The 15,949-nt window shown below is 44.7% G+C and overlaps 1 protein-coding gene across 1 annotated transcript in view; it reads right to left on the bottom strand.

Annotated features, from left to right (window-relative positions):
- The window catches only part of LOC103086590 (autism susceptibility gene 2 protein), a 1,147,884-nt gene that overhangs the window by 18,743 nt on the left and 1,113,192 nt on the right, over positions 1-15,949 (bottom strand). Inside the window, 6 exon segments of the mRNA XM_082931398.1 lie at positions 257-352; positions 3,439-3,483; positions 5,157-5,377; positions 6,479-6,732; positions 8,030-8,143; positions 8,145-8,433. Coding sequence (XP_082787524.1) covers positions 257-352; positions 3,439-3,483; positions 5,157-5,377; positions 6,479-6,732; positions 8,030-8,143; positions 8,145-8,433 — 1,019 coding nt within the window.

Raw genomic sequence — 15,949 nt, 5'->3', positions numbered from 1 at the left:
TTTTTTTTCCTGTATATTTTACAGAGCACAAGAAATCCTAGTTCAACTGAGACGACATGGGTAGCACAGGTTAAAAATTAAATTCTGGCTGAGTTTTAAACCTAAATGGACTAGGAGAAAATATTCACACTCTAATCCTGATGGTCGATTTGGATGGAAAAATGAGTCCCTGGCAGGTAAGAGGATGGGAAGCTACCTGCCTAGCCCCAGGCTCCACATACAAGTACGCAGGTGTGTTTTTGATGTAGTTTCTTACCTTCGGCTGAAATGCTCCTTGCAGTGAACCAAAAGGGCCAGTGGGCGGAATCATAGGGGGGATGCCCGATACAGCAGGAGGGTAAGAATGGAAGAGCTGTGGCCAAAGATGGAGAAGGGGGGAAGACAAGATTTTAGTAGGAGGCAAATGATATGTTCCAATTCCCTTCCCATAGAAAGACATCAACATTAGCAAGCCAAGTAATCTCAGTTTGATGCTATTAGTCAAGAAGCCACAATGAAATGATCACACAGATGTGCCATGAACACTTAACTTGAAAAGTTAAAAGTAGTTCAGAATCAATCAGCCAACAAATGATGTCCCAGATGAGGACATCATTAGAAAGAGAGCTTTTCTAATTATTAATTGTTAAATCGGATAGAAGTCCTAAATGGTTGGAGATTTTAATGCGTATCAAAAACAGGAGGGGGTGCTGAGCCAAACAAGATGCCCAGAAAATTACAAGTTAATTAGGAAAAGAAAAAGAAAAAAAAAAAAAAAAAAAGGAAGAAAGAAGAAGCAAGTCTTTGTGGATTCCAGGATTTTAAACCATTAAAACTCAATTAGTACTTTTAGACTTTTAATAGTTTTGAGGAAATGAGAAAATATTCACAATCCTTGCTTCATTAGGTTGTTCTGGTAAGTGGCAGTTCCAGAGGACAACTTAATTGTCTAAAATGATGACAGATATTGGTAGAAGGGGAAAATAAAATGACTCAGAGTATACGTTCCACAGAGCCACCCATTTTTCTATAAGATGGATAAGCTCACTGAAGGCTATTCAAGCCAGTCCCTTGACATGTCAGTGTGACCACTCAGCGGGGAGGGAGAAGAATGATTCTGAATTAAAAATACGAATTTTCTTGAATTAATAGTTTACAGAGGACACGATGGAGGAGAGAAATACACAGCAGTACTGAAGACAATGCAGACGCATCTTTTCCTCCTCTTAAAAATTTACAGTTTCTGAGATTTTATCACTCTGGTTCCATTTACTTTGAAAAAACCACCATACAGATGTTTTAGTAACGTCCCACCCTTACGGTTGCACAGTATGTCAAAAATACAATAATAACTCAAGCTTTTCCTAATAATGCATTTATGTGAGCTATTTCTAGGTAATGGCTGAAATCCACATTTCACAATCCTGTTTTCGGAGCACGGACTTTTTCCGTTGGTCTTTATTTCATTTTGCTCCCTTCAATGATGCAGCAAAGTTTTTCAGACTAATTGACATTGAACTAAATCCACTTAAACAGTGACTGCAAACCAAGTGCCCTCATTTAAACTAATTTTAAGTCTAAAACTGTGTTTTAGATACTTGAGTGCATTGTATCTTAATTCCCCTTATAACATCCCAATCCCCAAAGCAGGGGAAGCTAAGTGCTTTATGTATTATCCACTATAACTGATGATATGAAATAACTCTCCCCCAGTACACTGTGTGAAGCAGAGTAATTAAATAACATCACACTAAAATGCACTCAAATTCCTATTACTCTGCCTCCAGGTGGGTATTTTTTCCTTTAATGTGTTCAATTAAAAAATTGGGTGTTCTCACCATTTTCATTTTGCTCTAGTCCATTACTGACCCTCTTCGAATATAGCTGACTATTCCATCTCTTGACTGAAAATCTGAATTACCTAAGTAATAAAACATGAACCTTCCAAAAATTCAGGCTTGCAGACTTATTCTTCATCGTAAAGCTAGGATTCTCTGTGGAACATGTATATGAAAAGACACTGCATGAGGCCCTAGGAAGTAAACTGAGCTGCCAGGAGAGCAGCTAAACTTTCTCTGAGAATGATTTTGTTAGCTGGTCCTTAATTTAACTTAGCAAGTATAGACAAAGGGCAGAAATCTGGTGATTGATTATTAAGGGTGGTACCATTCATGAAACCCATGCAAAGAGAAAACCCACAGCTCTCCTGCATTTTGCATTGTCCATTTGAAGAATGCTTTTGTGTCACAGTCCTGAGCAGAACCAGCACTGAAGAACTTGGGGGGGGGGGGCCCAGGTGCTCAGGTACACCTTCCTCATCCCTTTCTGAAGAGGCTCTCCTCAGGCCATTTCTGAATGTCTCTCCGTTAAGTAATTCTTAATTGATTTCTAATATTGTCCAGTCCTGACTTCTCAGCTCACCTCTCAGCTTAGGACTAACACAGTGTCTAATTATCTAGTTCAAAGCATGAATGAGTTCACAGGCTTGGCTGATCTATTAAGTAGCATTTCTGTTTGAACAGTAGGGTAACACTATCCAAAAATCAAAGCAAGAAGAGTTGAATACGGTGAATCAACATGGCTACAAGCAGTTATTAAAAACTTCCTTCTTTCTGGTTTCATTTAAGAAATATAAACAAACCATTGAGCAAAGAAAACTTGCAAAATTTCAGGTAAAAATGATGCAGTATACACTCCATAATCAAAATATCACGGTAAGATATACAAGGTTTTTGCTATAAAAGAAGCCCACGTCTTGTAATTAACTGAACATATAACTTAGGTTGCTGCCAATTGAAGTTCCAGAACATACTCTTAAAATTGCATGAAACAATTAAAAAAAAAAAAAATTTTGTTTCTTTTTTTAAATAAATAAGAGTGAGTTTAAAGAGAAAAAAAATCATGCATTTCAATTTTAAGATCTTCTTTTATTTAAATAATATTTTTAGTCGCAGTTTTAACGAGCTCAGGAGAACAATACCAGCTGTGTGTAAGAGGGATCAACAGTCGGTCTAGAAGAAATGAAAACTTGCTGTTTGAAGTCATGAGTCAAAAAGATAAGGTGCTTTCCTTGGAGGAAATAATTGAAGATGAATTCCAGGAATTCTGTGTTAAGGACATTTCGACCGAAGACTGAAATCTGTGATTTCAGACTCTCCTGAAACTCTTAAGGGTTTAACTGCGGGCGCCCCACTTCGCAGGACAGAGGCCTGGCTGCCAGTGAAGTCCACCTTCGCTTTAAAGTGTTAGGCGTGCTTATGACCTTTTGATTCAGAAGATGATACTGCATCTTTACCAAAAGCAAACGTCACAAAAAGCAAGCATCCAAAGTGACGAGGAGCAATGGGAATTCTTGCAAAGATGATTAAGGAAGGCTGCTAGTCATTTACTGATCTGTGGTGAGAGCACAAAAATGGAAAAGCAGTTACATTAAATGGGTAGCATGGTAACAAGACTCACACTGTGCCGGTAGAATGGGTCAACTTTTGTTGGGTATTTGTCAAACTGTAAAGGGATCAAAGCAAAAGCTAGTTACTTGAAGAATCTACATTTCTGTTCACTGCTTCAGTGGAGGTAGCCCGAAGCAAGCTTCTCTGCCGTTAGGCTGTCATCGGCCTCTGTAACCTCACTGTATATGAAACCATTCTGAGCTCGAGTCACTCTGACAAGAAATCAACAGGAATGCAAAATCAAAGGGAAAACCCACTCAGTGCATTTAGGTTGTGGCCACACAAGAGCGGCTTTCTTTCTAGGCTATATTTAGAGACTGGCGCACACCAAACATCTGAACTGGAGAGAAGAGGCAATTGTTCAGATAAATCAGAGAGAAGTGAGCGTTGGGTCTGATTTATCCAGAGAATTCCCTCCGTTTTCATCTTCACTTTGGCAGAACTGTACATTCAGCTGTTTTCTGAAATGTATCACCCCCAAATACAAGGCAATTTGGGCTAGGTCTTAGAACCTTTCTTTTGAGCAGAAAAGAGAAAATACCATTATTTCTTCTAAGTAATGTCATCATCCTGGGCTGTAACTCCCCTCAGTTAGATTTAACTTGTTTTGTGAAACAGCTCACTCACGCCGGTATAAGCTCCTCCCCTAAATAACCGTTGAGAAGTGTGGTTCATCCAGAAAATAGATACAGGGTTTATCACAGGAAACAATTTTTGGTCCCAAGGCCTTACCTCTAATATTCTCCTAAATAAAATTTATAAACTGAAATAAATATATATTAAAAAAAATTAACTTGAGCAAAGTGGGGGAGAGGGAGGGAGGAAAGGATGCAAAGTTTGGTGAATCACGGAATTCAAATCTATCCTCACAATGCCTAAATTAATCGCCTTAAAATCAAGTATTTCCTGAAATATTAAAAATTAAATAAGTAAAACAAACACTCTAATAGTCACTGTTACGGACAGGCATCTATCTCAGAACAGTTAGTATCCTACTATTCCTTACAGCTCGTAAGTTAAAAAAAACTAGTCCTCCCGGCATGCGCTAGTCCCCAGGCGAGGCCAAGACCGTGTCACTGCCAGTGGTCCCTCTTACCACAAGGCTGAGTTCGGACCCTGCAGGGCTCATGGCTCCCTGACCACTTGCTGGCAGAGCACAATAGCAGACCGGGGGCGCTGTCTTATGAAATACGGGAAGTACAACACCTCCATCAAAGCCGGTTTAGAACAACCTTCCGAAAGAGCGGGCACTGGGGGAGGGGTACCCAGGGCCATCCAAGTCTCCTGATGGCTCTCTCCCTCCTCGGCCCTTCCGGACTTCCCGGGATTCCGTGAGCATTTATTTGCTGGCGCCGAACACTGACAGATACATTTTTATATCTGGTGGCAACTCCCCAAGATGCTCAAGAAAACAAAATCGCCCTTAAGAAGTTAACTACCGACACTGGATGTGACCGTTTTGAGGGCATCTAGAATAAATTCCACCCACAGTGCTAGAAATCACCGTCTAGAAAAGAGTTCCTACTTTAGGCCCTGGGTCAGTGCTGCCTGGAGCAAGGCACATCCCCTTCTCTCCAGCAGAGCTGAGCAAGGTCAAGGGAGTCCCCCAAACAGCTGTTGCTCCCCATCCAATCTCCTGTGCCCAGACGGCCTGGTCCAACCCCACCGTGCTGCATAAAAAGAGAGTCGTGCTCTACTTATCCTCACATTTCTGCCTGGGGTACGCACCATGGGCGGTGCTGGCGTCGGCATGATGGCGGCGGGCGGCAGGGCGTGGGGGAAGGGCGTGAACGTGTGCTGGTGCGTGTGCTGGTGCGTGTGCTGGTGCTGGTGCTGGTGCTGGTGGAACTCGGTCCGCAGGTAGGGTGGGGGGCCCAGGGAGGCCCCGCGGTCAGCGCTCTGGGAGGCCAAGAAACGTGTGTTCAGTTCCTGTCGCAAGATGTCTTGCTCTGAAAGAGAAGAACACGGACAGGGTGACACCTTTTCTTGGGACGGTAATTTCCTTCAGAACAGGACATCCAAGTAGCTCACTACGGAGGGCTGCGGGCCCAGGGCGCGGGAGCTGGGGCTCTCAGGGGTGCGGCTGGGCCCTTAGTGGAAAGGGACAGCCGACCAGGCAATGGATGGTAAGGCCCAGTCACACACTCTGTTCTCTGTCTCAGCTTTCAGGGACAGGCGGTCCATCAGTGGGGTGCACGGACAGAGTCCAGGCCGAATGGCCAGAGGTCAAGTTTCAGCTGTTTTACTGCCAGCTGAGTGACCCTGGGTGTGGGAAATCAGCCATCTGTGTCGCGGTTTCCTCATCTATCATACGGGAGCAATAACATTGCCTGTGCTATGGGTCTGTTTCAAGGGTTAAAGAAATGAACCTACTTAAGTGCTTAAGAGCAGTGACTGGCTGACTAATAAAAGTGAGCTGTCGACACAGCAACATGCCATGACAGACCCCTCATGCCCTCTTCCAACATAAACCTCTGCTTTACGGCTCTCTGTATCAGTGGTAAAACATGGCCACGACGAACCCAAAGTTGTGCCACTTGGCCTGATTAATACAGGTGAGGAGAAAAGGACCCAATATCCAACACTAGGTGTGTCCTTAAAAAGCTGGGACATACGCTCACAAAAAGTACATCTTCTTTCCCACCCACGGTAGAAGGCCTTAGTCAGCTAACAAGGATGTGACTTAAGATCCTGGCCTGAAACAGACACGGGATGTGTAGAGCTTTTCTGTCAAGCTAATGGGAGCCCAGGTGACAGGGCCCAGACAACCTGTGCTTTACTGCTCAGAGGATGACCCTGGTCAGAAAAGCCTCTCTGGCAGTGTCCGATTCCAGGACGCTGTCATGCCAGGTTGGGATGGGTGTTGGTACATATTTTCGCTGAATCTCAGCCTACAGAGGACTGGAGAAAGATTACAAGAAGACATACGATAAAGCAGAAAATCGTGAGTGGATAACACCTAGCCATCAGGGACAACACAGACGGCAGGCGAGGCCCTCTGGAGGGGAGAGTGGGAGCACGAAGAAGCCAGGCCAGCTCGTCCATCCTACCTGAGTAAGTGCCCCCGGCCGGGTGTCCGGGCACCTGCAGACTCCCTGATGTCAGAGGTGGTGGAGGAGGCAAGGCAGTGGGAGGGGCAAACATATTGGGGTGATGTGAGTGTGCGGGGGGCTGGAGGGTGGGCGTGAAGCTGTGCAGGGGGCTGTGGTTGGGCAGTGACAGGGGGAACGGGGAGGCCGAGGGGTGGTGGGAGGCGTGGGGGGGGCCGGGCTGAGTCTTCGCTGGGGTGCTGCTCCTGCTACTGCTGTTGGAATACCAAAAAAAAAAAGGAAAGAAATGAAAAACAAAAGAGGTAAGCCATTTATTTTCTTAAAAAAACCCCTATGTCCCTACCCAAAGCCATTCAACACCTTTTCTCTTGCTCCTTCCTCTTCCCAGACCCTCCCCTGTGCGCACAGAGCCTCTGCTGAGATCGCAGCTCCTCTAAACTGCCCCCACGACTGCGGACACCGCAGAATAGGAGCTGCTGCCCCAAGCCGCCGCCACATCCAGACAGCTGCCCCCTCCCATCCTGCACCAGCCACACTTGCGACGGGGCAAGGTCTGTGGACAGGAATAAGCGCGGTGAGCTGCTCCCTCTTCTGTGAAGATAGGGAAGGGGGAGCCAGGGGGTCAGGTGCCCCGTCACCCCTATGGTCTGGAGGCCACAGACGTGGCCTCGGGGGCAGAAGATGGGCCTGGCCCCTGCCAAGGCAGCTTCCTTCCCCTGTTGCAGACAGGAGAGAGCAAGGCTCTTGACCGCCACGGTCACCCGTCACAGTCACAAGGAAAACACTATCAAAGTCACCAAGCGTGGGGCCTTAGAATGACAACCACCGGGACCAGCCGGGGTGGGCAACACTGAGGCCTGCACCCCGGGTCCCTGTTCCCCTTTTCTTTGCAGGTTGCCTTGTGCCGCTCTGTAAACTTTCCTTTGTACTCTGGCAAAGACAAGACGGAAGACTGCCTGGATCTCCAGGGAGGAACACCTCTCTCTCCCTAAACCTGGCGTGTTTCTTCTCTACCTCTGTGACCCACCCGGAGGAAGGAAATCACAGTGGAGATTCCTCAAACCAGATTACTCCTTGGTCCCCATCTTCCCGCCCCTGGAGTTGCAGGGAGATGTGATGGGGCCGGGATGGGGGCGTGGCGGGGGTGGCAAAGAGCTTTCCTTTTTAAGATTCTCAGCATTCCACCGTCTCCCTGGCTTTCCGTTCCCTGCCTCTGACGGGGAACCGCGGGGCTCCCGGGCACAGAGCCCTCAGCTCAGCTCTCCCTTCCTTGAACCTTCTCCTTCCCGCCTTCACTCTCTCCGGAGCCTCCGTAGACATTTAGCCCTTGACGACGTCCTCACCACCCAGACTCCACCCAACGCATCCCGTCCTGCTCCCAAGCGAGCCTGTCCCACCGGCCCCTCAGGCCCCGTCCCTGTCTTGCGTCCCCGCCTCGCTGAGAACCCTGCGATCAAGCTTCCAACAGGAAACCGCAGCCCCCGCGGGCCCCGCTCCCACCGCCAGCTGCCCGTCCAACAGAAGATGACCAAAGCCGGGCAGGCGGCTCACCTGAGGCTGTTGAGGCTCAGGCTGCTGCTGTTGTAGGCGGACAGCGGCTGGGGGAGGCTCTGGGCGGAGGGGTGGGCCGGCGCGGGCGGGAGGGCCTGGGGCCGGGGCCGCCGGGGGCGCGGGCGGAGGCGGGGCGCCGGGGCGCGGGGGGGGCGGCGGCGGGGGCTCGGCGCGCGGCCCCGAGGCGGGGTCCGGAGAAGGCGCTCGGGGCGGGGGCTCCGCCTGGGGCTGGGGCGGCGGGACCTGAGGGCGGGGGTCCTTCAGCACCACGGGCTCAAAGATGGGCTCTTTGCCGCAGTCCTGGCTCTTCTCCTGGCTCCTCTCTAGACCCGAAATCTTGGGGACAATGGGCCCCGCATCGCGGCCGTCGTGTTGGGGTAGCGCGCCGACACCGAGCTCCGGATCTGTGCGGGGCGAGCAGAGAGAAAAGCACAGGCAGGTGCGTGAGTGGAAGCCAACGCCGGGCCCGGGTCATCTGTGCCCACTGGGCCGTCCCCGGTGCTGTCCTGTCTTTACCGCTGGGAGCAGCCGTGTCCCTTGGGGAGAAAGGCCCACCAGCCAGAGAAGGCTGCCTTCCAGGAAGCGGCTGAAGCCACCAGACTCTGAAAACGAATGTTTCCCTTAACCTTGACAAAGCCTTTTGTGCGGCAAAATTCAGAAACAAGAGCCAACAAGTTGATTCTCCTTTTAAAACAAACATACTTCTTGACTACACAGAGGAGAAGTGTTTGCAGTAGCACACGAAGCAAAAAAAGTTATTTAGCCCCACAGATGTCTCTTATCGGCCTGGCCTCCTTCCCCCTTTCCATTCTGACCGATGGAGCCCGCCTGACATTTGGAGAAATAATTTTCTGTTTAGCAAGGGCTAAACTTCCGGTCAAACGTCAGGCCGCCTACTGCTGAGGCCTTCTTCTCCTACCGATGATCCCAGGGTTTGAGATCGAAGGTGCACACATGAATTTAGACCAATTTACTGTCAACTACACATGCTTGAGTTCTTAAAAGAATTCCCTCTGGACCACTGGAGGAGTCCTTAGCCAAGTGAGGACAAGGGGTGTGATGCTGGACTTGAGACCAAGCCTAGATGTGAAATGTAAGTCAAATTCTATAGTCACTAATGAAATGTAGACAACAGATGCTCCTATACGCATTTAAAAGATATGCTTCTCTCCAAAGGCCAAAAGATCCATGCCACATCTAGTATAGGGGTTACCTGATTACCCCGTAAGTCAAACTCCATACAATCCTCTAACAGAATAATGAAAGACAAATATGGCGTTAAATACAAAGAGGTGGACCGATTTATGAGTAAGTACTTTTGTATACATCACAGGGAAAAAATTACCTTTCCTGCACTTTTGCGCTTAAAAAAAAAAAAATCCATCCTTTTATTATTACACAGCTTAGAAACTGGAAGAGAATAGATCACAATATTCTCTGAAAAGAGGGTGGTGTTTCAGGGTTTCCTAAAAGAACTAGTTTGGGCATGAACTTTTTCTCTTCTAATCTCACTGTTATCAAGTATGAAAAATACATGGTATTCTCACTGGTCCTATTAATTTCTGTTGATGTCCTCTTGCGTCTACACACGTCATTTTTTCTTCCCTGGAATTTGCATCAAAGCAATCCATTATTTTCGTGTTCTTCTGGTAAAACAGATCAAACCTGTAATATGCACAAAAGCAGAAACAAATGGTGGGCTTATAAGCAAACCACGTTTTTAGCTAATATGAACTCGGCTATCCTCAAGTCCCACAGACACTGTGGAACAATTACACAAACAGGATGCCAAGAAAGCCCCCTCTTCACATGGCTCAGGTATGAAAGGATAAAGCATCTGATGCATCTGGTGTAAAGCAACTCTAGACTTCTGACATCCTACTCACACACATTTCTCTCCAGGGCTGTCTTCAGAACCTTGCTAGGAAGATCTTTGCTTATGATAAGCTGACATTTTATGAATTTCCAAAACCTGAGGGCTGAGAGAGAACAAGATTCCTGATGTGGACACAGACCCCCTTCAGCCACAAGAAGAACTACAACACAAAGGAAGACACTTTATCTGCAGACACCCAGCTCCAGGGATCCTGGCTCTGCTCCTTTTTCATTTTTTTCTACCATTTTCACAAGATCTTCCACAGCAAGCAATTATATGAGCTCACTGAAAACCACATGCTTCACACAATGCAGGCTGGTTGGTTAGGTCTGGGGCAGAAAGCACTAACACCCCGGAAATCCTAACCGCACAAAAAAAGAAGGCACAGTACAGGCCTGGGCTCGCTTCCCAAGCCTCCGTAAAGGCCGAGTTGGCGCTCGTGTTTCCTCTGCTGTCCCACCGTCTCAGAACCAACCCAAACCCAGCTAGAGTCAGAGGAGTGGTGCTGAGACTGTGGCAGTGTTGCCATCCCTGACGATCAACAAGGTACACCGGGCAAGACCGAAACCTCTCTAGCAAACCCTACAAATTTGTAGGGAACCATTGGCTTGGGAAACCGAGAATCACAGAATTTTGGAGGAAGACCAGAATCTGGGAGATCGTCCGAGCACTTCTCAAACTTTAACGTGCATATGAAAGCCCCGAAGATCAGATTCAAATGCAGATTCGGATTCAGCAGCTTTGGGGGTGAGCGGGGCTCCAGAGTCTACCATCCTGAGAATTTCCCAGGTGATGCTGACGCTTAGACCGTTCTGTGAGTAGCAAGCAAGCATGTTATCCAACCCTCTTCGACTAGATGGGGAATAAGCCCAGAGAAGTTAAGGAACTTGCTTGCTGTTGAATAAACCAGACAGCAGAGTTCTAGTGCTAACTCTGCCACCACTAAGTGACTTTTCTATGATTTACACAATGCTGCCCCCTAACACAAAACAGGTAATGATAAATGCAGGATTCAGTTAAAATATTTAAGTACAATCAGACAGTGCAAAGGGTTAGGAAAGCTACAAACTGTCGCTGGAACACGGCCTTTCATCTCAATCTGAAAGCTATCGTCAGTCCATCAACACTGGTGCCCCAAACTACTGACCAAGGCAGCCGACAGGTTGGAAGGCTGGTAAGAAGTTTGGGGCTGAAACGGTTTTACGACCCCCCCATTTACACGGGTCTCGTGAGGCACAGACTGGGCATCATGCATTTTTGTGGCTAATCGGCAATGCATTTCCTTTTCCTTTCAATTATATTCAATAAATGCGTCTTCCCAGTTAAGCTCTTCCGTCCTGACAGTCCACTTGTCTTACTGAGCTTCTCCAAAATTGGCAAGAACACATTAAAAAAAAAAAATTTTTTTTTGTATTGCTCAGTGTGATCTGAATTTGCCAAAAGATGAAATGTGCTGAGGCGAAAGAAATAAGAACGTGCAAATTGACTAGTCTTATTTAGAAGCTTTTTTCATTACATTTTGGGGTTTTAAAATTTCTCTTTTGTGTTTATAAAAATAACATCATGCTTATAAATAAAAGATATGCAAATCTGAATTACACTATACAGTAAAAAGGCTGAATGTACTGCATGTAAATTATATCTCAAGAAACTTGACTCAAACACAATACTTGAAAAAAAAAAATCGTAAGGGTAGACTAGGAAAAATGTGCTTGATTTTACTTCAAATTGGATACAAGTTCCCTGGGGAAAATGGACTCTCTTTTACTAGTTGAATATAAACCCTATAACCTCTGTGCAGGGCAATGTGGCAACATTTAGCCAAAAAGATAATGGAGTTCCCTTGACCTGATGAGTAAGAATTTGGTCTATAAACACAGTGGAACAACATCACGATTTGAATTGCCCGTTTGGAAACAACTCAAATGTAATCATTAGGGTTCTGGTTACAAATGTATTTGGTACAACCATGCAGTGGAAAGGACTGCAGTTGTACAAGTGAATGAGGAGCTCTATATGTACAATGTAGAGCATATGCTAGGTTTTATAAAAAATGGAAGAAAATGTATTAATTTTTACTTTATATATAAAGCAGCTCTGGAAGAATACCCAAGAAACCAATAGCAGTGAGTTACCTGTTTGGGGGCTTGAGGAGGAGTGAGAACTGGAGAGACAGAGAACTGGGGGAGGGGGAGGTATTTTACTGTCTACATACATGCATACTTAAATTTTTGAATCCTGTGATATTGCCTATTAAAAATTTTAAAACTGGTCTTATGTTTAAAAACAGTCTGAACAAGGGGGAAAAAAAGCAAAGCAAACAAAACTGGGAATTTGAATAGTGGTATGACTAATAGGCACGGAGAGTATATTTTACATGAAATAAGAAGACAGATGTACACGTTTATACTAATAACTTTTAAAATAAAATGGATTTTATGGAAAATATAAATTACTAAAACTGACTTAAAGAAACAAACAAACCCGATCATAAAAGTAAACTGAAAAACGACTCCATATCAACACCCCCTCAACCAAAAAAAGGTACCAGGTGCATTTCGTGTTATAGACAATGTAGACTAAACCTATAGGAAGCAAACGATTCCCGTCATTTAAATTGAAGACCAACAGCAAACCTACAACCAAAGGAAGAGGCAAAACTCTTGTTTGCAAAAAATATAATCATCTGTGGAAAATATAGACAACCAGCTGAAAAAAGTATGAGAACTAATAAGAGAGCTCAGTAAGGTATCCAAATAAAGAAAAGCCACAAACATCAGTTGTTTTCCTACACACCAGCAATAGTGAAGAGAAAATAAAATAAAAAAGGAATATCCTTTACAATAACCAAAATCATGTAACACTTGGGAACGAACCTAACAAGAAAATTATAGGGCCTATAAACTTTCAGAAACATACCTCCCCAAATGCTTTGAGAATCTATGTTCTAGGGTGTTTTGTGATTCAAAAACCAAAGAAGTAAATAAATAAATGGGGCGGGGCGGGGCCGGGGAGTGGGGAGGAGAGGGGGGAGGGGGAGGGGAGAAAAAGAGAGAGAAGTTAAAGGTTAAGCCATGGAAGAGGTATCTCTTAAAGGAGGCCACCCCTTGGGGGAGTCTTCAAAGTCTGTTGGAGTATGTCTGGCTGTCACGACGACTGGAGGGTATTTAGTGGCTCTCAGGGAGATTAGATGTACCATGATATGAAGGTAAACCACACATAGTATCTTGGTTCACTTTCTAAAGTCCCACTGAACATTTGTGCAGCTGAAAAACCTAGAACCTGTTTTTGCAAAGAAAGACAAAATAATTTCCCACATGGCTTTAATACACACTGGGTTTTCTAAGAATGCAACTATTGTATGTTGTTGCACCTGCTGTGTTATGTCTTGTTGTTGAGTTGTTCATCACTTGGGAGAATCATGACATCAATGGTAATAAGGCTAATCCTGGTATGTGAATTACCACGACAGCCGTGCTTCTATGTACAGATTCAAGCATCTGACCTTTCGTTGTCTTCTAATGCAAACAGGCATCTACGTACTTAAAACATATTATGTTATTATGAACTACCTTCTATTTGTTTCTCCTTTACGTTTCATTAAAGGCTTTATATACATTTAAAAATTATGTGTGCAGATAAGCATATTAACCATATATTTCACTCCAGAAATTAAAAAATAAGAATGTGCTATACGGACTTCCCTGGTGGTGCAGTGGTTGGGAATCCGCCTGCCAATGCAGGGGACACAGGTTCAATCCCTGGTCTGGGAAGATCCCACATGCTGCAGAGCAACTAAACCGGTGTGCCACAACTACTGAGCCTGTGCTCTAGAGCCTGTGGGCCACAACTACTGGAGCCCGTGCTCTGCAACAAGAGAAGCCACTGCAATGAGAAGCCTGCGCACCCCAACGAAGAGTAGCCCCCACTCATCACAGCTAGAGGAGGATGCGTGCAGCAACGAAGACCCAATGCATCCAAAAAAAAAAAAAAGAGTGTGCTGTAAAATAGTTCTTACATTACACAAAGAGGGTGCTGTGTGTGTGGTGCGATTGAAATTTGATGCATTATGTCCCTGTGATGGACTGCTCTGTTTCCAGAAGTCCAATAACTTACTGCAGAAATGCAATAACTATCTGCGAGGGTTGTTGTGGAAACTAAAAAGTCATGTTAAGCGCTTTCTACAATGTATAGCACAAAATAAGTAAGTGATCAGTGTTCCCAAAACTACTGTAGAAAGATTTAATTTCATGGAAAATATTTCATGACAAAATTACTATTAAGTAAAATAAAGTGCACTATTATCAGTATGGTTTCAATACTTAAAATTATCTGTATAAATGCATACATATATGTACAAAAAAAGATTAGAAAGATATGCAACAAAATGTTAACTGTTACCTTTAAGAAACAAGAAAAATAAACTGATATCAAGGGGAAAAAATGTTAACTGTAATCCCATCAGCCAGAAATAACCACTGATTCAATTTTTTTAATTTGTGCTTTTTTAAACTTTCCAAATTTTCTATAGTGAATGTGTATTATTATTATTATAAAAGAAAAGAAAGGGATTATATTTTTAAAGAGTTCCGTCATGGACAATACATCTCCACCATCTAAAGAAGTCAACCAGGAAAGTGACTGTTCAAGTCTCTTGAAACTGCCTTACCTACTGGATGGAGTTTTTAGAAAAGCTCTTCACCCAGAGGACAGATAAGTATTTTTCTCTCAGAAATGAGGATAGGATATGGCATGCATTAGTCTTTCATCAACTCCTCAATGTTTCTAACTGGTTCTAACTGGTGTACTTGAACAGAAAGGAAATGGTGAACGTTGATGACAGAGAAGGAACGGGGAGGCGGGGGAGGAGACAAACTCTCCCAAGGCACGTTTCAGTGCTTCTGGTCTTTACACTCGATCAGAAAGCCCCAAGAGGGTTTACCCACTATAAGGTCATTATTGTAGCAAATATGAACGAGCCTGAAAGGCATCACGAAAACCTTGCGGGGCACTGGCCATTAGGCAATGTATTTACCCATCCATCCATCCATCTGTATCTGAATGTTTGGACAGGTCCTATTTTTACATTATTCTATCTTCTGGCTAGTTTTTTTTTTAACTTATTTGTCCCCACGGAAGAGCCACAGAAATCTCACCACATAGAAAGAATGAAGACTGTAGCCAAATAAGAAAAAGAACCCAAATTTTAAGTCGAAAAGTGGGAACATTAATACATCTTGAAATGTTCAACACCAAACAGCCCAGAAATATAGGGAAGCATCAGATTTCTATGAATCTACATGCAATTATTTCAAGCTACCAGCAATATCCATTCCTTGAACACACTTTCTGTTGTCTGTTCTGTGACCTCAGACAAAATCTCCTTTTTAGCAAAGGCTGCATGTTTTGTATATACTTACTAAAATGAAAACCACACTGTTGAATTCACTTACCAATACTTTGAACTCTCCCCGTGTTTTAGGTGCCATCTCTAAAACTCTACACGCCAATGGCGTTTGACCGAAAACAATCTACCTTCTCTAACCTACACTTCTCTTTATTTTCCTCTTCTCCCTCTTTTCTTCAAATCATTAAACAGAGACCAGTTTGTTCCATCAGCAGATTCAATTACGAATGAACTGAACGAATGGAGGGATGACATTCAGTCTTGCAGCTCTTCCTTCGCGGTCACTGAAACTGTACAAATAAATTGAGGAAAGCCCACTGTTTGTTCAAGGCAAATTAATTTTCAAACACTGCAAGAGTGGGCAATCAGGGGAATGATGGGTGCTTGGCAGGGCTCAAAGGGATTCCATTTTGGGCTTGTCATTTTGTGTAAACATTAATTACCATCTGGGAGGCTAAGCTCTGGGCTGAAGTCTGCATCGCAAACCTCTGAGGGCCTCCAGGGTTCCTAGTAAAAGCAGAATCCTAAATAGGAAAGAATAGCCATTGCATTTGCCAAAACACCAGCAGCCCACGGGGAAAGCTGTGTGGAGCCCAACAGATTAGAGGCTGCTGTTCTTAAGAGAGGCTAGTTTGGA

Source organism: Lipotes vexillifer, unplaced genomic scaffold (genome assembly GCF_000442215.2).
Source record: "Lipotes vexillifer unplaced genomic scaffold, Lipotes_vexillifer_v1.1 scaffold1331, whole genome shotgun sequence".
NCBI lineage: Eukaryota > Metazoa > Chordata > Mammalia > Artiodactyla > Lipotidae > Lipotes > Lipotes vexillifer.
The sequence above is the reverse complement of the archived record's forward strand: the minus strand, read 5'-3'. Positions and strand labels throughout refer to the sequence as shown.